Source organism: Heliangelus exortis, chromosome 22 (assembly GCF_036169615.1).
Source record: "Heliangelus exortis chromosome 22, bHelExo1.hap1, whole genome shotgun sequence".
Classification (NCBI taxonomy): Eukaryota; Metazoa; Chordata; class Aves; order Apodiformes; family Trochilidae; genus Heliangelus; species Heliangelus exortis.
This window is the reverse complement of record NC_092443.1, coordinates 5753521-5779293: the sequence shown is the minus strand read 5'-3', so window position 1 is coordinate 5779293 and position 25773 is coordinate 5753521. Positions and strand designations below refer to the sequence as shown.

General features: G+C 42.1%; 1 protein-coding gene across 1 annotated transcript in view; it reads left to right on the top strand.

The window, feature by feature from the left end:
* The first annotated feature begins 2900 nt into the window (after positions 1–2900).
* Positions 2901–25773, top strand: part of PAPPA (pappalysin 1) — a 179910-nt gene continuing 157037 nt past the window's right edge. The window contains exon 1 of the mRNA XM_071766589.1: positions 2901–3739. Within this exon, the coding sequence (XP_071622690.1) occupies positions 3343–3739 (397 nt within the window). The 5' untranslated portion in view covers positions 2901–3342. The remainder of the gene's footprint in view (positions 3740–25773) is intronic.

Below are 25773 nucleotides of genomic sequence, written 5' to 3'. Positions count from 1 at the left end.
AGCTCTAGTCTTGAACCTGGGAGATATTGGCAGCTTCAGCTAAGATTCCTGCTGAGTATTTCTATTTATAATGACTGCATAAAGCATGTAGCTCAATGCTATTTTTTTGGCATAATATCATAGATATCTATTTTAATTCTTGTCTCTGTGTGTGTATCTAGGGTTTGGTGCTTTTTTCCTTTTTCTTGTGAAAATACCTCTAGATGCAGGACAATATCCTGCTCTCTTCACTTAGGAGAATACTTCGCTCGAGTTCAACAGCAGGATTATTCTCCTTGGGTAGGAACCCTTCTGCCAGAAGGCCTGTACATCACTTAAGTACTGGCTTAAGCAGTGAATAAATGTCCATCTGTGCAGGGTAGAATTTCATCTGTTGTCAGGGAAGTTAGATGTGACCCACAGACTTAAGGAATCACAGATTTACTTGCTATTTCTAAAACTTCATCTCTTACACCACTGTTCTTTATCACTCAGGACCAAGAGTTCATACATTGTATTTTCCTTATGCTTTTGCTATGCCTTTGAAATAAACTGATTGAATGTGAAATTTGTGCTCTAGAGGTGAATTCCAATTTCTCATACTTTCTTCTGTGAATACAGAAAGCTGAGTTTTGGGCCTTTCCTTTGTAGTGAGAACACCCCCAGAATTTGTTACTGGAGTTGCAGTTTGATTCATTGAAATGTTGCCTTTTGGTCACAATGAAACCCTTTCATTTGACAGTAATATTGTAAGAGATAGAAGGTCAAATACATTTAAAATTAAATGGTACAGTGTCATCAAACCAAAATGTTTCAATAATTTGATCATTTCAACCGAATCATAAGATCCCCAAGAAATGCTGGGATTTCACAAAATCAGCTTTTTCCACTGGAAAAACTGGGACCTGTTTCATTTAAATTAGAGCCTGCTCTTGCACATTGCACATGGGCAAAGTTCTCAGGGACTTCAGGTGAGTTGTCAGGTAGAGGAGCAGTGACCCTGGCAGCAGGACTCTTTCTGGGTTAGCTCTTATTTGAACAGGTTCATTTCATTTTATTTTATTTTATTTTATTTTATTTTTATCCTTCTGAGTTCTTTGGGACATGGGAGTTCATGCCATGCTGTAGTTTTCTTCCTAGGCAACAAATTTCTCTTGTTTGTTGGGAGGTCTCATATTAAAGTCTTTGGAGTTGTTGCCACTGTTTTGAGCTGTTGTGGAGGGAAGGTCTGTATGAGGCTGCTCAGCTGGAGTTGGTGACTTCTGGTGGGATTTTGTGAATGTATGGATGTGGTCTCTGAAAATGCCAATTGCACATTCTTCAGTGTTTGCAAATTAGTAAGAAACAAACAAAAAAATGACCTCTTAGAAGCCTTGCAAGCATGCAAGAACTCTCATTGAAAAAAATTACTTTCATTGATTTTATCATGTGAATTTTCAGTGTTAGTAATCACAACAAGCCCAAACTAATAGGGTAATCTGGAGAAGCAGAAAGATTATAATCCCAGGAAAGCTCTCTTGTGCTGTTGTTGTTAAAAGTTTGTAAGACAGTGATGCACCAGTCATTAATTTTGAGATGGAAGAAGAGGATGATGTAGGTTACTGGGTTTGTGTGATTTGGTGTGATTTAACTTGGTTCTGCTGGACTTCTTCTGAATGGAATAGTGGCCTATAGATTATGAGTGTGCTACTGCTAAATCGTTCCCACTTATTGTAAGTACTTCGAAAAATCCTTTTTGTTGCCATCAGGGGGAGCTTTTGAGATCTTTCAAGAGTGAAAAAAAAATTAAAAAAAAAAAAAAGGGAAGGAAAGAAAAGAAAAAAAAGGAAAAAAAAAAACCAACAACCGTCCCAGCTCAGAAACAGAGATCTACAAACCAGCAAGCAGCCAGACTCTTACCTGTGGCTACAACTAAGCCAAGCAAACCAGGGGAGCTGAATTTCTTAGGCTGAAAAATTACCAATATTGAGAGAAGATTTTTTTACTTACTCCACCAATAAAATTAATTTTTTTTTATTATTATTATTTCAAAAAAACAGGAGTCTTTGGAGCATTCAGAAGCCAAATCCTGCTCTCTTGCTACAGCTTCTGGAAGGCAAATGCTCTTCAAAAAGCTTCTCTCCTTTTAGCTCCTGATGATTCGATGGGGACCTTTGATGCAACATTTGGATTAGCTGCACACAACTGCACTGAGGGGGACCACAAAAGGGGGAGCCTGGCTGATTGCATAACTTTAAGAAAATAATAAGAGGAAAAGAAAGAATTAGAAAAAGAGAGAGACAGAGTGAAAAAGGGAGAAAGCAAGCAAGCAAGCAATTAAAAAAATATCTGAGACTCAAGTTTCAAGACTCGTTATGTGCTGCAGAGGAGCATAAGGTTTACCAGCAAAGTGCAACGGGGAGTCTGAGAGGAGAAATAGCTTTCTCTTTTGCCAAGAGAAAAAAAAAAAAAAAGGAATGTGTGTTTTGGACTGGACTGAGAAAGAAATCTGGGGAGATTGCAAAAAGGGGGGTGCAGGATTTTTGTCACATTGATCCATTCATCTTGATTGTCTTCTTTAAAAAAAATAAATAAGAGGGGGGAAAGTGGTAGGGGGAAAAAGGAAGAGAGGAAAAGAAGAGGCAAAAAGAAAACAGCAAAAGTGTTTGAACCTCTGGAGCTATCTGCTCCTTCAAGCTGATTGATTAGTCATGATCCCTGCAGTTTTAATGGGAATCATTCAATTGGGAAGGTGGAGCACCCTAGAGTAGATTAGCATATTCTTGTTTACTCATCTTCTGAGGGGCTTTTTCTCTTTTCTTTCTTTTTGTGGAGAAGAAGGGAGGGGGGGAGGTTAGGGGGAAGGAGGGGGTTGTGGCTTATGTTATAAAGGAGGCCAAAAAATAAATAGATTAGAGCATCTTTTGGGGGGAGGGAAATCAGTGGGTCTGAGTCTTGGAGAAAGCTGGGGGGGTTGTTTTGGGGTTTTGTTTTGTTTTGTGTGTGTGTGTGAGAGTGTGTGTGTGGTTTTTTTAAGAAGAAAAAAATAAAGGCAAGAAAATCCAGCAGAGAAAAGAAGAGAGAGGAATTCCAGCTGTGGAGGAATAGAGGAGAAGAAGACAGATAGAGGAGGAAGAACAGAAATACATTTCAACCAAGAAGGAGTTTTGATTTATTTTATTTTTATTTGTTTTAAGGAAAAAAAAATCTATAAGCAGGAAAAAGAAAGAAAAAGAAAAAAAGAAAAGAAAAAGCAACTGAGAAGGGTTATAAAAAGAGCAAATACCAAGAAGGGTGAACAAGAGAAGAAAGTGAAGGCAAGGAGGAGCCCAAAGCTGGCAGATCGGGAGGATTTGCAGGGGAGAAGGGGGGGGAAGATTGGAAATGCAGCTCTGGAGTTTGCTGCTGCCTCTTGCGCTTCTCTGTACAGCCTTCGCCAGTGGACCCGAATGTGGGATGGACGAGCGCTCCCGCAGGGCGCGAAGGGACACCAGGCACAGCCGCCAGCTCCGCTACACCGCCCCGGGCACCTGTGCCACCAGGTTAGCCCGAGGAAGGCGCTCCACGGCTGGGCTGGAGCCTGGGCATGTCCCCCGCAGGAGGCAACAGCGGGAGGTAAAGGACGAAGAGGAGTCCCTTACCCCGAGCAGGGCGCTCTATTTCAGTGGACAAGGTGATCAGCTGCGGCTGAAGGCAGATATTGAGCTGCCCCGAGATGCCTTCACTTTGCAAGTGTGGCTGAAAGCTGAAGGAGGACAGAGATCTCCGGCTGTCATTGCAGGTAGGTAGTTGGTGGTGCCTGTGGCTGCAGCATCCCTCCTAGGTTTCGGGAGCCAGCAGAGCAGCCAGCTGTAGGCGTGCGTGTGTATGGTATCCGCGTGTGTGTACTCCGAGGTGTGTGTGTGTGTGTGTGTGCCTTGCAACATGCATATGTATGCGGGTGCATGTGGAAACATGCTGGGGTGAGTTTATTATATATATATTTCGTGAAATCCTGGAGCTCGGCGAACTGGCTGAAAGTCTATGCTGGCAGGAAAAGTTATGTAAACTTTTGCATTGGAAAACAGCAGTATCCTGGGTAGCTGCTTTATTTCTGGGTGTACAGATGAAGGTGCAGATAGGAGAGAGTGCTGTTACAGGGTTTTTACCTGATTTTCACGTTGGAAAGGAGTAAACAGAGCATTTGAAAGTAGCTCATAAGTATGTATGAAAAGAAACCTGTGTGTCTAGTGTGTGGCTACAAAGAAATGCATATCTGAGTTCCCTGTACGAGTTCCCCAGTTTTATCAGCTCTTTAGTGTACTTCACTGTTACCTTTTTAGATGCAGTGTTAGCGTGTGGTTTCCAAAAAGCTATAAAGGAACTTCTGGCTATTGTGAAACCTCAAATGAATCAAATGAGTTTATAAAGTTCCCAATCCCTCACCACTCAGCTTGGGCTGGGAGTAGCACTGCAGCTAGAGGATGTGGTGAGTATTTTTGTCTCCCCTTAGCAATGGCAAGTGTAACACGAATGATTGTAAGGTCAAATAGCCCTATAAAATCATTTAGTACTCAAAGCAGCTACCAGTCCAAGCTGTCTGAACTGAACAATAATGTGGAATATTGCACTTTTCCTATTTAAATTTTATGAGCCCATCATGAATTTGTGTCCTTTTCCCTGCGCTTGTTCCCTCTTCCCCTCCCTCCCACCACCTCCCGCCCTCTCCTTGCTGTAGTGATAAAGTGCAGTGAAGTTGCCGTGAAATCGGATACTTTTCAGAGAGTTACAAGCCCTTATAAATGTCGCCACATCCATCTTTGCTCTGAAGGAAGTCATAGAAAATGGAAATGCCCTTTTTAAAAAAAAAACGAGAAAAAAACAAGAAAAAAAAATAGGAAAAAAGAAAAAAAGAGAAAACGAGTCAGAAAGAGAAACAGGCATTGGGGGTTCAGGGGAGAGAGGAAGACATGTTTTACAGTTCTTTTGGCAAGGAGATTCCCTGACTGTACAAAGTTTCCATGTCCTAGGATGCTTTAAAGAGACAGGGAGGGTTTCCCCTTTCCCTTTAACTGGAGTCACTTCCTACCAGAAGGCAGTGGCTGCTGGTGCCGGTGGTACCGCGGCTGCTCCCACCAGCCCAGCTTCTCCCCTGCCACCCTCCCTCCAGTGAGGTTCTCCAGCTCTGCTGCCCCATCCCTGACCTGCACGACTGTCCTCTCACAAGAAAGTTGCTTTGTCCGAAGGAAACAACAACAAAAAAGCCAAACCTAAGATGAACTCGGACGTTCTTTTCCTTAACTTTCCCCAATCCCAGCTGCTCTGCTCACTTGTGAGGAGGGGATGTGGTGTGTGTGTGGCTGCTGGGGTGGGCAGGAGGTGCTGGGCAGGGGCTGGTCCCTTTTGCCTTTAGGAGGATAAGCAGATGGGTGATTTCAGAGGTGAAATAGATTATTACTTGGTTTCCTCTGGCTTCCTCATACTCCACTCTTCTGCTGTCTAATCTTAACTGGAACCCCGGGCTCAAAGTGTTTCCCTTTCAAGGTAGAAGAGACAGAATTTAGGTTTACGTGGCTCTCCTAAGGGACAAAACAAGGTCACTGTATTTTTCAGTGGTTTTAATGCAACACCTAACACCCCTTGTTTCTCTTTGGTGCAAGAATCTCTATTTCACACAATAGGGAACCTAGACAAACACACACAAAGATCATTTGTAGTAAAATACTGTAATTGAATGGGGGAGGTTGGGTTGTTGCCTGTATAAAACACTTGACCCATTTTATGCATGGAAATAACATTCCACTGTGAAAAATGAAAAGAAATGCCCCAGTTTAGCACCGTAGAACTTGCAGCTCAGCTCAGGAGGACTTTGTGATTTTTATTTTATTTTTAAGCTCCCCCTCCCCCGTCACACACACTCTTGAAGAGGAGCCAGGTTTGGCTCTGTGTGTAAACACCTGGAAGGGATCCAAGAGGAACTCACTTGGAGGATCCTCCACACCACAGCCTCCCAGACCTGCAGCAAGCTTAGGAAGAGATTACGCTTCCCTCAATGAGGAAATCAAGGGTTCTGGCTGCCAAAACTCTTGGCTTTCTCATTTTCGCTGTTTTGGGATGTGACAGAATCTGTTCTGCTGTTGAAGTCGCATCTGTAGGACCCCACTGAAGTCAAAAGCCCTTCTGGGTGTTTTGGGGGGTGTGGTGTATGCTGGGAGCTGGGTCAAATTTGCTGACAGTGCCAGAAGTAGATTTCTCCCCAACTTCCATCCCAGTTTCAGAGGGGGAAACTCTGGTCACAGGAAGAGGGCGGGATTGACAGGAATACAGATCTTTTTCGGAGTCCTCCTTGTACCTTCATCTACTTTCTGCCCCCTGCCCTCAGCCTGACTGCTGCCCTTCCCTCCTTGCTAGCATGGGAGTAGTCACTGCATGTCAGAGCAGCCACATGTGTGCTTAGAGGGGAAGCTTGTTGTGGCTGTAAAAAAATCTCACAGAGGACCCCAGTTGTTATCAGCTTCTCTGTCTGAGCCCTGATATAACGGAGCTCTTCTGCTAATCCAAGCTACAGGAGTTTCTGTTTCTGTCTGGAGCCAACTCTCCTTACGTCACCCTCTGCTGCAGTATTTGATTTGTTTTCATAAAGGGCTAATTTTACAGTGTTGTTAAGTGGGTTTGTCATTGTGCTGGGCCATGCCCTGCCTCTGATGATAGGCAGCCCTCGGTGCCAAGCGGTGCCAATTTTCACGCTGGTTGGCAGTGATGTTATTGCTGCCCTCTGACTTGGCCTGATACCTCTTCTGGCATTTGTCAGGAAAAGCTGTTGGGAAACTTAGAAGTCTGACCCATTGATCCGTGTTATGCAAAGACTCAGGAGGGTTTGGGGAGCTGGGTCGGTGCAGCTCGGCTCGTGTGTACTTTTCCTCCCTCCCCGGGCCACATAGTTCTTGGACAAACACTCCTTGGATGTGTGTACCTACCACACAGCACAGTACATCCCTCTTACAAACACACACATGTACACGTGGTATTAATCATGAGAGTCTCTGCACTTTCCCCTGCAGAGTCTTTGAATGTATCTGGAGTTGTGAAGGAAGGAGTTAAGGTCCAGGCTGGGCTCCAGTTAGGTAATACACATGCCATGCAAAATAAGACGCTTCAAAGCCCTGTTGACCTTGCTTATGTTGTAATCAAAGATATTTCGGTTCTACTGTGGAAATGCAACCCCGTCCTAAGAAACAGGATCCTCCTGAGTCCCTGTCAGTGTGTTTTCTGGTATATGGCTCAGCAGCGGGATAGCTCATGTTTTCATAGGAAGGAGATGTTGACTCTTTACTGGCTGCGAGCTGAGAGGAACTGGATGAATGATCAGCAGTGGGAGCTGGAGTAGAAGGCGTGTCTGCTCTGGAGAGTGAAAGTTATTTGTGTTTTGCTATGCCTTTTTTTTTCTTTTTTTTCTTTTTTCTTTTTTCTTTTTTCTTTTTTCTTTTTTCTTTTTTCTTTTTTCTTTTTTCTTTTTCCTTTTTCCTTTTTTCTTTTCTTCTTCTTTCTTCTTTTTTCTTTTTTCTTTTTTCCTTTTTTCTTTTTTCTTTTTTCTGTTTTCTTTTTTCTTTTTTCCTTTTTCCTTTTTCCTTTTTCCTTTTTCCTTTTTCCTTTTTCCTTTTTCCTTTTTCCTTTTTTCTTTTTTCTTTTTTCTTTTTTCTTTTTTCTTTTTTCTTTTTTCTTTTTTCTTTTTTCTTTTTTCTTTTTTCTTTTTTCTTTTTTCTTTTTTCTTTTTTCTTTTTTCTTTTTATTTTTCTTTTTTCTTTTCTTTTTTCTTTTTTCTTTTCTTTTTTCTCTTTTTTTCTTTTCTCTTCTCTTTTCTCTTTTTTGTCTTTTCTCTTTTTTGTCTTTTCTCTTTCTTGTCTTTTCTCTTTCTTGTCTTTTCTCTTTTTTTGTCTTTTCTCTTTTTTGTCTTTCCCCTTTCCCCTTTCCCCTTTCCCCTTTCCCCTTTCCCCTTTCCCCTTTCCCCTTTCCCCTTTCCCCTTTCCCCTTTCCCCTTTCCCTCCTCCTTTCCTTTTTTCTCTTTTTTTTCTTCTTTTTTCTTTCCCCAGATCCATTCTCCTCCATCTCCCTATTCCTCTGCCTGCCAACAGAGAGCATGATCCCCGCTTAATAAAGCTTTGTATGTAAGGAAGTGCCTATGTTTTCCCAACTTCAGTCCTTGGTGAACTGCAGCAGAATCCAAAGGGAAAGAAATGCCAAAATCAGCACAGTGGAGCTCATTTAAAGCCACAGCTCTTGCATACAAGAGACTGAGAAACATCTGTGTCAGGGTCCAATAACTGGGCACTTATAAAGACGTAATTGACAATGCAGAGGTCTGTTCCCTCCACAGGGTTTAAGAATATATATTTGCTTTGAGGGATTAATTTGGTTCCCTTCTGAAATTTTGGAGCCTGATACTGAATTATTACACTTCAGATAAAATTGATGAGCTGGGTTCTGTCCTCAGAGCTTATCCTGGTAGACAATGTGTTGGACCTTTAGGATGTTTTCAATAGAGAGTTTACTCTTAAGTTTCACTGGCATTAAAATAATTGTTAGGTAGGTACTGTACCATTTTCTCCTCTTCAACAGCCTCTTGTCTTTTAATGGCATGACTTTTCTTGTTTTGATCTGTAACAAAGTACTAGAATGAAGTCAAACAAATCTTGTAATTTTGTCATTTAATTGGCACTGGCATGTGCCATGTCCCAGAGGGATGGGCATGATGGATGGAGCAGACTAACAATAAGACCAAAGTGACAGGAGCTTGAACTGATGGAGCTGATGCTCCTTCAGGGTGACAAGTCTCCAATACACCATTGCTGAAAGCTCCAGGGAGCTGTGGGGTTTTGACTTCCCTGTACATGGGTTCAAATGATCACCCACTTCTTGACTATAGATGTGGATAAGGTGAGACTAGCAGGCCACTGAAAAAAATACAGCATAGCTTGTAATTTATTAGATACTTGTGTTTGAATAGCACCTTTCCTTCAGCCTGCAGAAATCAGGAGAAGAGTCAGAAACTGGAGAAGAAAAAGAATTTTTCTTTCTGTAAGATTTCCAAGTTAAACTGATCTTTTGACCAGCTACACATTAAGAGTTGGAGCAGCATCGTTAGAAGAAAGCTGTTGGGTTTATTTTCAAGCAGTTACATGTAGGCTGCTCTAATTAATTACATGTCAATGAAAGAAAGAGGGAAATTTGCCTTTATGTGTGAAGGATGGCAAATCTAGATTCCTAAATGATGTATGGTCCTCTCCTTTAGGCACAGCAGTGTGTTCCAGGCTGAGCTTACCTCTCCAAGCTTTGTTTCAACCTGATTTATTGCAAGCCAGCCTATTTCAGTTAGAAAAACTCATGTGAGGCAGAAACCAAGCTGAGGGGATGCTGTTTGGAGAGAGAGCAGGGCTCTCCTCAGGGATTGCTGAAGATGTCTGGAAAAGCACAGAGCAGAGCTGTGGCAGGAGGGGAAGAGGCAGCCCTTGGAGACCCATCACACTCTAAGCCCTCACAGAAAGATAGACCTGGTCATTGATTCAAGTGCCTGAAAGTTATTACATCAGGTTGAAGTTGCTCCCCAAGTCCCCATGTCACCTCTCTGCGTGGCACCAGAGGAGCATTGCAGGTAACAACCAAGCAGAGGTGCCCACCATCAGTCCTAGCCACACGTGCTGTAGAGGGATGAGCTTAAATCCCAAATCCCAGAAGTCTCACTGAGCACTGGAACAGCTGGAAGGGTGACACTGGCTCCCCAGGGACCCCCCCCAATCACCCTCTCAAAGATAGGTGGCTCTCACCTTTCTCATGAAGAGAACTGGGCAGGTCTCTGCTTTAAAAGATTTGTGTGTCCATCAGCTTTTGCCAAGGAAGGGGGAGATCCTTGGTTGGATGTGTTGACAGCAAAGTGTTGAACCACCAGCAGGCACCTCCTTGGGCACTGGGGGCCAGGCCTGGTTAAGCAGAGCAGAGGAACACTGCTGGTGGAGCTGGGATTTCTGGTGGGGAAATGCCTTCTCTGGAGCCCAGGTCTGTCTCAGGCAGAACACAGGTACCAGGCTTCTCAGGTCTGTCACAAGAGAGGTCCTTGCCTGAGCTTTAGGAGAAAATACACTGCAGGACCAACAGATTATAGAGGCTCTCAAGACCAGAGGGTTAACTGAGTGATTTCACCTCAGATTTCCATTGCTCTTGTTGGTCTGAGGCAGAAAAAAGATCCAAAATATAGTGGGTTTTTTTTAAAAAGACATATTGAAAAAACAAAAATAAACCCTTCTATGGCTGGAGTCAACTGAAATGTTCTCATATTTTTTTTTGCTTCCAATTTTAGCCATTGTTTTTTCAGCTCCTCTTTTCTTTGATAGAAATTGTAGGACCAAAAGCAGAGAAGGGTTATAACAACAGATAATTAGTCCAAACGTTCACAGAACATCCACTTTATAGGTTCTGATATAGCACAGGCCACAGAAAATTTCCCAGTGCTATATTATAAACCAAAGATCTTTAGATAAGACCAGGGGTCACCCCTATAATGTAAGATTGGAAAAGAGAAGGACCGTTTGACAAAATCCTAAGTACTGAAATTCCAAAGCATTGGTTTAGAAAAGTGCTAACTATGAAAAAGAAAAACACTTGCCCAGAGAAGATATCAGCTTTCTTATTTTCAGAAAGTTAAGAAAGAATCAGGTGTTTTGACAGTTATGAAACTTCTATTGAAATTTCAAGTTAGAATATTTGCCAAAACTGATCCTTTCCCACAGATAGTCTGTTTTGATTAATTTCCCTTTTTCCTGAGAAAAATATTTTATCAAACATTTCCCACCCTTCTCTGGTCTTAGTCTATGTGGCAATTCCTACATCCCATTATAGAAAGAACAAACAGCTTAACATTTTTTACTTCTTCAAATCTTCTATGCCAGATTATTTTGAAAATGGATCAGAACAGTCTTGTTTGATCAAAACCCTTTACATTTTTCTCTCAAGTATATTAACTTGTCTACTATAATCTTTTCTTTATTTAGTCGCCTCTCTCAATACTGCCAATTTTTTCATCAAATACATGATCAGTACACATAATCTTTCTATTTAAAATATGCAAAATATATTGGGGTTTTCTGTTTCCTAGGTTCTGGACATTTGCTTCATGCATTGTTCTGAGCACAGATCAATTGACTGTTCTATCCTGTTTGCTTGTTTTTTCCCCCAAGTGGGACTTCTAAAAACAAAGGTGTACCTTTCTTCTGACCTGATACTTCCTTGGCTCTGTGGGCATTTTCCTACTGTGGGGTAGCTGCCATCTGGATATGATTCTTTGTTTTATTTCAGCTTTCTGAGAAGAATAAATGCTGGGTTGTTCTTATGGTAATTTCTACTTGCCCCTCTATTTCTCTTCATTTTCTCTGGTGTGAGCTTGCATGCACATACCCACATGATTTCCAAAGCACCTTTGATTTTTTTTTTCCCCAGATCAATAGAGCATTTAAACTCCAATGATCAAGGAACAGCAGCTTGTTTACTTCCCCACATATTCTGACACAAGTGGCAGCTCTTGTAAACTGCTTTGATTTTATGTTAGTGCCTATTATGAAGTTTATTCTTCCCAAAGCCAGCCATGAAGTCAAAGTGCTCAAAGTAGTCAAAAATGTGTTTGTAGTTGTCTGAATGTGAGCAGAGCAGCACCCAAAAAGGCAAGCTAAAAAGAGAACAAGAGTGAAAATTTTATCCCAGAATTTTGCTTGTTACTGTCTTTGTTCACAGTAGTCAGACCAATTTGCTTGGTTGAACACCAGTCAACATCCATACAGTTGCCAGCACTAAGTGAAGGTTCAGTGTACATCACAGCTTAAAACTGGGAACACATACAAATACAAGTCAGGTTAATCCCTGGTGAGAATGGGGCTGGACTGTCCATATTAGATTTATGCAGGCAGCATGGATTTGATCCTAAACTTGTTCAAGATCATCAAAACCCCCAATTGACCTTGGCTGACTCTGGCTTTTTGCTCTGATTCCAGAGAGTCCTCTGCGTCCCCCCTCTACAGCCTGGACCCTTGCAAGGTCCTTGCTTTTTAACATCCTTTATTTTGCTGTCTTTTCTTGCTTTGGATACAAGAGAAGAAAAACTGCAAAGCCCTAACGTCAGAGAAGTTGGCCAGGGGAAGGGGACATGTTTATTTAAGTTGTTTTTGCTATACTCCAGATCCCACTTTGGCTTCTGTCTCTTTCAACATTTCTCTTTTTTTTTTTTTTTTTCCTTTTCTTTTATTTCCTTCTTTTTCCTGGAGTGAAAATGAGCCCTGTCCAGCTTTCTGTTTTGCTGGGTAATATAAGCATGTAACTTCCCCATCCAATTTCTCCACCCTCTCTTATCACCATCCTAGTCTTGGTTCTTCCTCTACTATCTGCTGTCCTTGATTCCCCTGTCTTTCCCTGCATCCTGCTCTGCACAGTTGCTGGTTTTCCTTTCCCTACCCAGCACATGCTGTGGATAACTCTGAGCTCTCTTTAGTTCTCATCTTCTTTTACCACAAGAAGGTGATGTCCCCTCCTTGCAGACAAGGGGTAGGTACCAGCTTGTTGGCTTCAGCCAACTCATGGTAGAAGTTGTGTGGGATCAGCAGGTTAGCAGGCAGTGTGTTTGTGTGCTTGGTCAGGCATATGCTCATGCATGTTTTCTGGGAATTATTGATACTGTTCTGTTTAATATCCATCTGAGCAGTACACAAACAAGGAATTAGCCATTGTTCTCAAAATAAGAGACCGAGGGTGAAGTGAAACTGAGAAGCATCTGGAATTGGCCCGGTAAAGCAGCGTTTGAGAGATATGATACCAGCTCATGAAAGCAAAAGGATTGCTGTGTTTGAGAAGAAAACCACCCTGTTCTTTGCTGATTAACTCCTGGGGCCTGGTAGACTTGCCTTGAGTTTTCCTTTTGAGTGATACTTACAGCTCTTTTATCTCTCCTCTTCCCTTCCCTCTGCTGTGTTTTCCCTCCTATTCCTTATCAAATTTATTGTCTCTTTATGTGCTTTAAGGAACTTTCCCATATGGATTTCTCTCCTCTTACCCATATTCCCCTCCCTCATCTGATTCCCAGGAGTCTTCTGTCATCATGGAATTGGGAGAGGAGCAGCCCTGTTCCCAACACGGAGCATCAGCTGCAGACTCCTTCTCTCCTTCATTTTCTTCCTAGCCTGTGCTCTGCTGCATATTCCCAAAGATCATCCAATGGATTGAGGAAAGAGATCTTATCACTGTTATTTTTTTTTTATTTAAAACTGGGAAAGAAGCACAAAGGAAAGGCCTTTGCTATTACCAGTGTTACTCAATTTTGAATGCAGGATTTTTTTTTTCTCCTATCCTAATATATCCTACTGCTGTTATTTTCCTTTATTATTACAGTAAGATTGTGGTTTTGCAGTCCTGATAACTGCCTCAACCAATCGTGCTGATGGTGGTGATAAGTTTCTCAGGTGTGAGAGAACATAGTCCTTAAAATTAGGGAAACTGAGGATCAGGGAGGGGATGTTCTGCTTTGTCCAAGATTTGGCAGTGAGTTGATGTCAGGGGTAGAAACAGAGCCCAGCAGGCTTGGGCTTTGATTAAACTTTTTTTTAGGAGCTGTGATAATTATTCCTCAGCCTGAGTTGTTCTCCCCAAGAAGCCAACACACCCTAATTCCTGAAGGATGTTTTGTTGTAGCTGCTGCTGTTGGGTTTTTTTTTTGTTGGGTAATTATTGTACTGAGCTGGTGGTACCACTCTTTCTCCTGGTGTCACATTGTTGAAAGCATTGGCAAAAATGGGGGACAGATGAAGAAGGCAGCTGGGATTTGTGACATGAGCTCTTTGGAATCAGTAGAAAGTCAGATGGTCTTGAATTAATATCTCTGCCCCAGACATGCTGGTGATGTTTGAATCAGTGTGAATTGTTGTATTTCTGAAATGGAACAGCATGTGCAATCCATGATGGAAGAGAAAAGCAAATATCACTGAAGCTCCTTGGTTCAGAATACTCTTATTTAAATTGGAATAGTCTGATATTTTTGATACATCTGCATGTTGATTAATATATTGACTTGCTGAAACAGCTCGTAGGATATGTAACTGCTAATCATCTTCCTAGGAAATGCCAAAAAACCCTCTCTGGATGTCTCAGGTTATTAATTAGGGGTAAAAGCAACTCATTTACCCCATGGTTAAATACAGACCAGGTGAGTGGTTACAGAAGAGACTTTGGACACAGCACGTTAGCACCCCAGACTGATTTGGAGAAGGGTCATCATCTAGCACACGTTCTCCTGGCTAAATACCTGGTGTTTCTGTCAGGAGTGTCAGCAGGGAGGCTGTACATCATACAGTCCCTGTGGTTTTATCTGGAATACAGCAGCATCTCTGCTGGTAAAGACTCAGGTGCTAAGGCTGAAATCTGGAGCTTGCGTCACCGCTGTCTTACGTTGCATCTGTCTGGTGGATAAGCAGAGCAGCCTCTCTGAGGTCAAAACAGCATCTTTCACCAGTGATAATTTAATGGGGATTATTTTCAGTGTAAACTAGACAAGAACTGGAAGCCTTTTGTGCTGTAGTTCATGTATGGAGATGCTCAGGGAGAAAAGGAGTACTGGGAGAAAAAGCAAATATTAACTAAATGCATTACGCACACAGTTTTGAAACATGTACTTGGCAGAGGGAAGGGTGAGCAGTACAAGCCAGAATCTGCTGTTGAACACAGCAATGTAAACCTAGAGTAACTCCTTTGGAGAGGACGTCAGAGGGGCTGTTCTAGACCAGTGGACGTGTAGAATGTGGGGCAGGGACAGTGCATGCAATGGGGAAAATGAACAAGCTGAGGAGTGGATGTCATGGGGAGCAACCTCCAAACGCCGTCATTGCTGTTGCTGGTTTAATTTGAGTGTGTAATGGTTATGGTGATGCAGTGGGAAACATTTGTACAATGTGGGGTTGTTTGTAGTTTTTGGAGCATTTTCTACGTATACCTATCATAATCCCTCTAGACTGTGAAATTAGGCCATATACAGTGAGCTCTTTGTGTTCCTGGCAACAAACACTTCTGAACTCTGCTCTCCAATCTTGTGGCAGCAAACTCCTTCACCCCTCCCATACTTTCCCATCTCCAGCAATAATATCCCCTCCTCTGTTTATAAACAAACACCCCCAGAGGAAGTTCACAGGAAGAAAAGTTAGGTAATGAAAATCCACCATGTGCTCAGGTCCAGGCTGTGGGTTGGAGCCAGCAGTGTTGCTGGATATTTCCTACTCTACATCTGCTTGTAGGAGTTTCTTTGATGAGATGTCTGCCTGTCTGTTTAATTATACATCTTTCTCTTCTTTTCTCTTCATTGTGGAAAATATGAAAAAAGAGGGAGTAAAATTATAGTCTCAGTCTGCTTTAAAACCAGGGTGGACAGCATGTGGGAAGCCTGAGCAGGGACGGTAGTTTCAGTAAACATGTAGAAGTTCTGCTCAATAAATCCACTGATTTTTGTCTTTCTATTTTTTTTTTAGTTTTAACACTGAAGCCTAGGTTATGGCTCCTGGCAAAACTGTTGCGCTTGAGTTGTGCAAAATCTGAAAAAAGGACTAAAATAGCCCAAAGGATAATTGTCCTGCTGGAGTCTGAGCAATGGTGATAATTTAATGGGAGTTATTATCCCATTGTATATAGGCTGATATATCTGGTGTCACATATCTCTCTTGCAAATTCACCAATGTAAAGAGGTAGGAGTGAGCAGGACCTAAGAATCAGGTAACACAGGACTGTGTAGCCACCATGAGCTCTGGAGGAAGGGACAGATGGGCATGGTAAAAGTGCTGTCAGCTAGAAAATTCTTACACTTGCCCCAGAGGTCCCCCAAGCCCCTCAGAGCACAGAGGAAATGCAAACAAAAAAGTTCTTTTAACTTTTTCTTTTTGTGACTGCTCCTGGGTCTTGCCTTTAGTACTTCACCTTGATGGTCTCATACAGAAGGTGCAGGAATTGTATGTGTGTTTCCTTCCAGGAGACACTGGTATAATCTAAAAAGCCTTTTGGGGCTCTCAAAATGCATGGGTAAAATCATCAGACAGAGAAAAGCTCTGGGAGTGAGGGAAGCAGCACGGGTCAGGGCTGTGTTTCTTCACTTGTGCAAAGTTGTACTATCAATGCAGAGCTCATGCCACCATCACAGGCTACCCCTCTTCCATAAGGAGTATCTTTGGAATTTGGGAATAATGGAGATTTTACAGATATAATAGATGTGAAGCTTGTGGTCCCACGTCTCGTTCTAAGAGCCTTGGAGGTTTAGATACATTACAAAAAGTTTCCAGTGTTGGCAGAATCTCTGTACCTTAAAACGGGATGGTTTAAAATAGTCCTATATGTAGCTTTTTATTGAAAGAGCAGTTTCTCTTATTTTACAAATATTTTCTGGCATGTAATTGATGGCCTTATTGGTAAGACTGTTCCAGTGTAGTGCATTTCCCACCCCAACAGAAAGTCAATCAATCAGCGTTTGGTATTGCAGCATGGACAAAGTTTATCACTTGTTGCACAATCCTTTTGCCTGTGAACAGTTTAAATAAGGAAGGGGGCAAGGTGGTGGTGGAAATGGACCTGATTTATACCTGTGAGATTCCTCCAAGAATTTCAGGATAGCTGAACGGTTTCTAGAAAGAAAGTTGAGAGATTTGTTCTTGCCCTTTCAAGTGTTCTGAGTTAATAAAGAGCAGAATATATTCTTCTTTGCACTGGGAAAGACTGGAATTCCCCGAAGTCCTCTTGCTAGAGATGTTTTTATCAAACATACTGTTTACATTCTGTGTCTCACCAGAGGCAATGCTCAAACAGGGGTGGTCTTCAGCTTTACGCTGTAAGAGTAGGGGTTTATTTTATTTTATTTTAAACATCAGCATACCACCAGTTTTACTAGGAAATGGCTGTATCTAAACACCTGCAGGCTCCATGGAACAGGCCAGGGAGAGAGGCAACAGCAGCTGCATCTCACAGAAGTGAATGATACTGCAAGGGGTCTGTGTTTCTTCAGGCTTATGCAGGGTTGGGATTTGCAGCAAAGGTGGGTCAGGACGATTTGAACTTCTGGAGGAAGACACCTTGCAGTGGTGGGATGCTGAGTGCTGGACCAAACTCTTCCTTCTGCTTCAAATTCTGATGGCAGAGGCAAAGAAGCAAGGGCCTTCCTACTTCATCTGTGTGTTTTGTTTCACACTGCAGTGACCAAATTGGTGAATAGTTTCTGAACTCTCATCTTTAAGAAGGAACTAAATGAAATGGGAGCTCTGGATTTCATGAGAGAGAGGGAAGAAGGATGTGAGATTAGGATAGCTCTTCCTACCACCACCCAGCTGTCACCCCCCCTGTCTCAGGGTGAACATCTCTTGTAGCTCTATTAAGAAACCAACCCTTTATTGCACATCTCTATGTCTGAAATGGTCCATAAACCTTGAGTCAGGATCTAAACTTGTGTTCCAATTACATTGGGTTTTTTTTTTTTTTTAAAAATACTCAAGTATCTTCTGGAAGTGATGTATTTCCGCTCCCCATGCACACATCTTCTGTGCATCATTGAGGAGGATGCACGTAAGTAGGCATTGTGGCCAACATTTTTCCAAACCCAAGCGATCCAACCAGCTGTTCAGCAGGGATGTTATTTATTGGGAACTGTCAATGTGTTCAACACATGGTGTCCTTTGTACTGATGAGCTCGCAGAGTGGCTTTTATGGGCTTTCTCTGACACTCATCAAACACTGGTGACAGGGCCAGCTTGACAGAGCACACTTTTTAATGTGAAACTGATTACAGAAGGGCATTGCAACATCATGTTCTGTAAGTAAAGGAGAGACAGAGCTGGCAGAGGAGAAAACAGGCAGTTGTAATGGGTAGAGGTTTCTTTTTGGCTGGTGCTTTCAGGAAAAGAGCACAGGTTTCCTGCAGTGATAAATTAGATGCTTTGGGATAAAGAAAGTGTGTTTGTTTCAGCAGCAATGAAACTGCTGTGTGAGAGAGAGGCAAGCTCCCTCTTCTGCTAATTCAAACTGCTTATTTTGTGGCCAAGTGGTGCACAGGTTGCTCTTGGGACTTTACTTCCTACTTTGCAATTGCTCTGAGGTGCCTGCAGCTCCATCCTGTCCATCTGGGAAGGTGGGGTAAAGGTTCTCAGCAGCCCCCAGAGACCTGCTGTAAGGATGAGGTAATAACACCAGTGCAACATTTTGATCACATATGATGCTGTAAATGTCAAACGTACCAAAAGGAGGAAATGCCCATCCAAGAAGTCCTGTTGGCCAGGGCTATACTGGGTCCCTGCAATGCTGTGCTGGTACAAAGAGAAGACTGAAGTTGTAGAATGCCAAAGAGCCAAAGACAGAGGTGTATCTCGCCAATCTCATACTTTATCTATTTGTCCCATCTTTTGTCTCTTGACTTGTGTAAGCTCGTATTCACGAGTATCGCAGGTATTTATTTTCCTCTACTGAAAAACAGAGCAGTTGCCTGAACAGCATGACTCTGGCCACATTCCCTCCTATTCAGCACAATACAATCTTGGCTCTTCACTAGTTAATATTTTCTGTCAACAACCTGCAAGAAAACATAAAATCAGTGCTGATAAAACTTGCAGATGTTGCAGAGTTCAGGGAGTGGTAAACAATGACCAAAACAGGGCTCTCATTTGGGTGTTTTCAAAAATTGAGAACATGCAAACGGTATGAATTAAATAAAGCCAAATGTGAAGTCATACATATAGAAAGATGGGTGACAGGTCCTACATGAAGGATGGCTGGTGGGGGAAGGGTTTTTCACCTGGAAGCTAAGTGTGTAGGAGGAACTATGTGCAGGAATAGATAAAACACGTAAATGTGAGATGGCAGTGTGATGCTGTGGCCAAAGGTTTAGAGTCAATGCTGTCTGTGTAAACAGGGAAGCATTGAATGAGACTGGGGAAGTTGTGTTATTTTTGTATTGATCCTGGAGTAGCTTCTGGAGTAGCTTCTGCTGAACTGCTTTGTTTAGTTCTGATGTCCACAGTTTAAGAAAGATACTGTGTGAAAGAGGATTTAGAGAAAAAAAGTTATCCGTGACTATAATTACAGGATTTTTAACAAGTCAAAGTATTTGACTCAAGAAGATTAAGAAGAGGCGATTATCATGATCTCTAAATACATATTTGAGGAATATTAATTTGATCATTGGAAGATGAAAATCTGATAATAGAGGATATGAGTAAATCCAATGGATGCCCATGGAGACAAAGCAACTTCAAAACAAAGAAAATGCAGTACATTAGCCTTGAGAATAGTCAGTAATAGAAAAACATATCTGACTAGAATTGTGGAATATCTGTTACCATAACTTCCCAATTAAATTGAGCGTTTTTCCCAATTACAAATTATATCCAAATTAAACTTCTTCAAAGAGTCAGTCCTCACCAATATTGTCTGAGTATTTCTAACATCAGATTATTCTGCAGTTTTCAACAATTTCTGCAAAAATAATTGAAACCAGTAGTCAAGCACAGGTAATACAGGGATGGCAATTCAAAATCTTTTAATTTTCCAGTATTTCTTTGGATTGGCCTCGACACTGGTGCTTATCTCTATTCACAGTAACATTCCCAGCTCTTTGTAGAGTCTCCTATAGTTGAATTGTCAGGCTCAGTTTCATACGATGTTGTAAATCTTATTTAGATTTTGTCACTTAACCAGGATGCTGAGTTTAGCAATGACTAAACTTTTCCCCTTCAAAACAGTCCAGCTTGCTAGTCTGAAGTCAAGCTGAAAAACAAGACTGAAATCTTTTGTCATTGAAGGTAGTAAGAGTTTTATCATCGACTTCAAATGAAGTCAAGGAGAATTTACCTCCAGAATACAACCTTCAGGGAGCCAAGTCAAGGTTTCCCACTGAAAACTGCAGCATTGGCAATGTCAGGACTGTGAAGCTAATGCAGCAGACATCCCTGAAAAACAATGAACTGAATGATACAGCAGAGAATAAGCTTGGGGGGTGACTTTTGCTTGTCCTCTCCATGCTGGGTCGTCTGTCTCACTGTCTCAGGGCAGAACAGCAGTCCAGAAGGGTATGTACGTATATGCTGAAATGATCTATTCCTGTGACATTGACCAAGTGGTAAACAAAAAAACAACAACAAAGACCTTTCCTAGCTAATTAGTCTTCTGAGATGGGATTTCATTACACTTGAGCCATCTGAAGCTGAAGACAGTTCCTCAAAATTCAAATTTAAGCCAAGTGCTCAAAATGCCCTGGTCTGCTCCCTCTAACCATGTGCACTGAGAAAGTAGTTATATGTACATACTGTTTTGTTAGTATTGATTTTTTTTTTTGCTCCAAATTTAACCAGAAGTGGAAGGGCTGAAATAACATAAGAAATGTTGGACATATGATATTTCCTGCTGCTCAGCTAAACAGAAGAATTGCCAAAAATCTTCCAAGGTAGCTTGTTTCTTTTACGTTTTTCTCCCAGTTCTGCAGACTTGAGAAGGTCAATTACTTTTGAGAAGCATTTGACTTTGGCAACGCTTATGGAAAGTGAAGTAGAGTTATAACCTTTTGGAGGTTTGCCCACCGCTGTCCCATTGTATTCTTTAAGAACTAAAGGCTGAATTTTCAGCTACAGCCTTCAGCTTAATAGGTGTGAATTTGTTTCTGTACACTTCTAAGACATCCCGAGTATCTGTGTGAGAATTTTCTGTTGGATGTCTATTTATTTGTGCTCACAGATCAAGTGACCACTGGTATTTGTAGAGGAGAAATACAGGCTCAGGTATTTCCAGGAGAAAAATCATACCAAAACAAATGCAGTCTAATTCAAATTGAGCAGAAAAATAGAGCTTTAAAATTATATACTTTGGTTAGTGTGTGGTGACTGCAGCCTATCTGGTATGCATTCTGTAATAGTTATATCATGTTTGGGAGTCAGGTTTTTTCAGCAGGATGTTTCCTAGAAAGCAGAAATATCTCTGTGGTTTGTGTATGGGTTTGGAACTTGTATGCAAGTATGGAGCTGGGAATTTGAGGCATGAAACAGTCGTGATTAGAGAAGGCCCAGATCCTTTTGAGAAGTGACAGCAGAAAATGGGCACGATCAGCTCCCTCCTGCCTGCTGTTACTGCACACTTCTGTGTCTTGCATGGGAGACATTGTTTGCAAGGTTGCTAAGTTCCTCTGTTGTTGATATCAGTATGGGGAAGATGCAGTCATATGGGAAAATTAGATGCAATAGGATACATGAGTCTGGATAAGATCTGAGATATTCATGCAACGAGATACTTAACTCTCACAAAGGCAAAGACCTCGACTGGTATATATCAGTGTAAATGCACTGGAACTACCCTGTTTTGCACTCACAAAGTATCTGCCCAAGAATGTTCTCAAAATCCAATCAAATAACTAAAATTGTTTCATGTGGAAATGCCTCTCAGTTACAAAGACAAGTCGAAGCTATCATGATGTGATTTTTACAGTCTCCTTGCAGGGTGCCCTAGTTTGCATTCATGGAATTTTTTGTTATTGTTTTCTTTTTGTAATAATGTGGATGTTGGCCATCTGTCTGATCCTGGAAAGGGTTCTAAGGTTGTCCCTGCTCCCCAGGTCCTCTTCCCACTCACTCATTGATTATAATGTTTGATTTAGGTGCCACCAGATTTCCTTCTTTGTTCTCTAGCCTTAGCCTCCCCCCCCCAAACACATATGTGTTGTGCAATGGTGTAAAATCTCTCTGCAGCTGGGAGTAGTAACTGCTCAGCTGGTTTCAGTGCTGCCCTAAAGCTGCTGTAAAGGTCAGAGACAAGGGAATTCTGAAAAGCAAAACAAGCTGTGTTTTCGTCCCTCCTTCAGTCTTTGCTGTGTATTTTGATCAGCACCACAAGCATTCTCGTGCACAGACCTCCACTCCTCTCTGCTCCACTTTTCTGGCCATGGAGGGCTTCCGTGGGGCAGCACATCAGGCAGTTTTCCAGCATGACTCCAGGCTTGGCTGCTGCTGCAGCTGATTGACTTGCAGTGCTTGTCAGGCACAAAGCACGTTTTGAAAGGAAATGCCATATTGAACTCCCAGGGAGCTGATGGGTATTGTGCACGGTCATCTGATGGCACAGATGTGCCCCTAATAATCCTTCCAGGAGAATGTTTCCTCCTGGGATGTTTTGGCCATCTGATCTGCACTGAGGTATGCTGACCTATCTTGACCCAGTTTATGATCAATTCTCTCCGCTGTTTTCTAAAAGGAGCCCAGAAATACCACTTTATCATTTAGATTGTCTGGAAGTTATGGTGCTTACATATCTGCCCCTTCCGTAGAAGATACTGTCTGTGTTTGCTCTCAAGCATTAACTCTTAGAAAAGGGGGGGGAAAGCCTCTCTGTGCTAACATGTACAAGAATAAATTTCTTTGTAGAGCTTTGATAACTAATCAGTATTTGGCTAATATTGCAGGGAAGAGGAGGAGACATGGAAGCAGAGGTATGTTCCACCAAGCACATTGCTGGGTACAATCTGTGTGTGTAGTGACCCTTCTGTTGGTCTGTTCATTGTATTTATGGCCCTTTTTGCAGGTCTGTGTGGACTTCCAGTTTTGTGTGTATGTGTCTGTGAAAGATGGATGAGTTTCATGAATGCCTCGATATGTATCTGTGTGTTTTGCAACATCTGCTTTTAAAGTGTGAATGGTGTTAATGCTGGATGGCTCTGAGGGTGAATTCTGTCTCAGCAACAATAGGAGGTTAATTTGTAACCTGGTTCTGCTGATCAGTGAGCATAGATAAGCTTGGAAGTTGAGAGGTGTGTTAAGGTCCTCTTAAGCCAAACCAACAAACTTACCGAGGGTTTTCCATTCCCTGTGTTTGAAGGATATCCAAGTTTTCATAAACACTGAACTCTGTTTTATTATCGTTGGGCCAGGCTGGAGTCTCTAAACTGGGAGTCGCCAACCTGAATTCTTGTCTGAATCAAACCTGATGCAAAGCCTCTCCATTCATGACATACACCACTGATTCTCTGAAGGAACATGCTGATGGCTGCGAAGTTTGTGACTTTAAAATAAGTATTATTCAAACAGAGCCTTCCTTCACTACCTTAATCCTGTCCCTGTGTTTTCATGTATCATGATTACCTCTAATAACATGGACACATACTGGTTTTCCAGGCTTCAACCCCAGAAATTCAGTTGTTTGTGAGAATAAGGCAGGAAAAATAAGTTGTTTTGTGAATATTGGAAAATCCTTACCCCTGTTGTCTGGAATATTTCTTTGCTCCCAGACTTTACAGCAGAGGCAGAAGTTTGACCCTTGCAAAGGATGTGCTCTTTGCTGTCCATCTGAAAGCCTGCCTAAACCTAGTTATTAGATCATAAACAACCAAGTACCAGTCTCCACTGGTTCTCCAGCTTTATTGTGAAATGCTTGGGGAGATCTAGATAAGAAACCAAACTTCCCACTAATACTTGTTTACGCTGATACTGTATACAAAGGAGCCTTTGCAGAAGCAATCCCCAGTCCAAGGATGACCCTGCTGCAGTGCTGCAAGGACTGAAGCTCACTCCTCTGTGTCATTTGGTTCTGCAGTGCTATGTGTTCTCTTACACCACAAAATCCTCACAATCTTTTAATTTCACACTAACCCCAGCCTACCCGAGCTCTTTGCAGTAAGCTCTTATATACTGTTAGTGCTTATATTCTTACAAGAGGCCCACTGAAGTGTCACTAATATGATTGTCCATGCCAGTGGCTGCTCTGTTGCAGCCTACATGATATGGTTATCAGAAGGGAAGGATTTATGTAATATTCATAACTAACCAGCCACAAATTCACCTTTTGCTGTTTTAGCTGTTCTCACTGTCCCGCTTTCAGACTTCCAGGTGTCTCATTGACCATATGAATGGCTGGGAATTGGAGAAACAGAATGTATGCCTAGCTTAATGATAAATGGCAATGATACAAAGATTTTTGATATAGCAGAGAAACTGGGGCTGAATTCTCAACAATAAATCGGCATAGCTGTCTTATTTCTATTTCTACATGATGAAGATAGTCTTTCATGTCAAAAAGCAGAATAACTCCGTCCTTTTGTCTCAGATCTGAATCCTATTGCCTAATTTGTAAAGGATAATATCTGGTGTGAATTTGGCTAGATTGCTAGCAGCAGCAAACATCCCCTTTTTGCTTGCTTAAGTAGTATGTTGCCACCTGAGCAACTCTCAAGTGGTTTGCTTGAGCCACTCTTCATCTCAGGGGGTGACCTCAAGAGGCCTCTTAACTGTGTTGGAAATGGTATAGACAGAGATGTTTCCTTAAGTACTCTAGACTTTGAATTATTTAACTATTGCAGAAGGAAGTGGGGGCTGGGGGAAGCATGGCAGAGGAAAGGAGAGATTATTTCTTTCCTTTGTAGAACTCTATTGGGTTCAACATCATACCATGAAATATCCAGTGCCGAACTCAAGAACTGCTCCAGTGGATCTTCGCTGACTTATCCAATTGCATGGAACATGGGGATACTTAACCCAAATCTGTCGGTTTTAATTATTTTCCTCTGGACAGATAAAAGCTTTCTATAGGTTCCTGTAGAATATTTGCTCTTTCAGGCGTTCCTCTGTGCTTTGATACTAAACGATTAAAGCATGCTAAAGAAAAAAACAGCCCCAACCTTTAGCTCCCTGTTCTTGGGCCTCCTGACTGCAGCTTTGATTGTTGACCTAAATTCCCCTTTCATAACTGAGTCCTGTCACCTCTGGTTGTTGTCTCCCAGCAAAACAGGCACGCCAACTTTCAGAAGTGCAGGGCACTGTTTTCTGTCCTGCCTATCTTGGCTGTGACGGGCTCTGCAGCACACCTGGTGTGTTCAAAGTCAAACTGACCTCCTTGTTTCCCTTCCCCCAGCCCCTCTTTTATTCCCCCTCTTCCCATTGCTCAGCAAAGCAAGGAAACTTATTCTGCATCAAGAATTAAATTCTTAGGTGATTCTATGGCTGGGCTGATTACTGAGAAGACTGTTGTTAGCAAGATGCAAGAATCTGCATGAAGTGAGAGAAGGAGACCTGGAGTCTGTTATTTGATAATATTAAAGTGGATCACAGCAGCCTGAATGGACTACATCATCCTCTCTTATTTCAAGCTCTGTCCACAAAGAGAGAGCTACTAATGACTCCAACAGCTCCAGCCTGTAGCTGTGAGTTTCCTCTCCCCTGTGGCTGCTGTTGATAAACATCTCCTCCAATCTCAGCCCTGTGAGCTTGACTACATCAATGCCTTGTGTCCTCACCCAGGACTTTCTCCCAGAAGTTCAGCAGCTGATGCTATGCTCTGTGCTTGTGCTGCCCAACCCTGTCCAGCACACAGGGCCCACATGAGGATGTGGCTCTATTTAAGTCAAGATCAAAGCCCTGGGGAAAAAAAATGGCTTATAAAGCAAACACTTGGCCTCTTTCCTTCTGGAAGAGGTCAGATGGACAGTTGTATACTGGAGCAGTTGTGGGTCAGTAGTCAGAGAACTGAGATTTCACTTGTTAAAAAAAAAAAAAAAAAAGAGAGACCGTATTTATGGTTTTCCATGTTTGGCTTTTGGCTTTGGGCCTTTGGAGTTTAACTTTCCAGCTTCCTCCCTGTCTTTTGATTCCTAGGAATTTACTTTTCCTATAAGGGACAAACATCACGGGACTGGAAGGAGCCTTGTGGACCATCAAAGTCTGTCTCTGGCTAAGGAACGTGGTGTCTTACTCTGTTCATGTGCTTCTCCAGAGTTGTCTGGAAAGTGACTGACTCCTTTGTGGGGAAGGAAGGTTACCAATT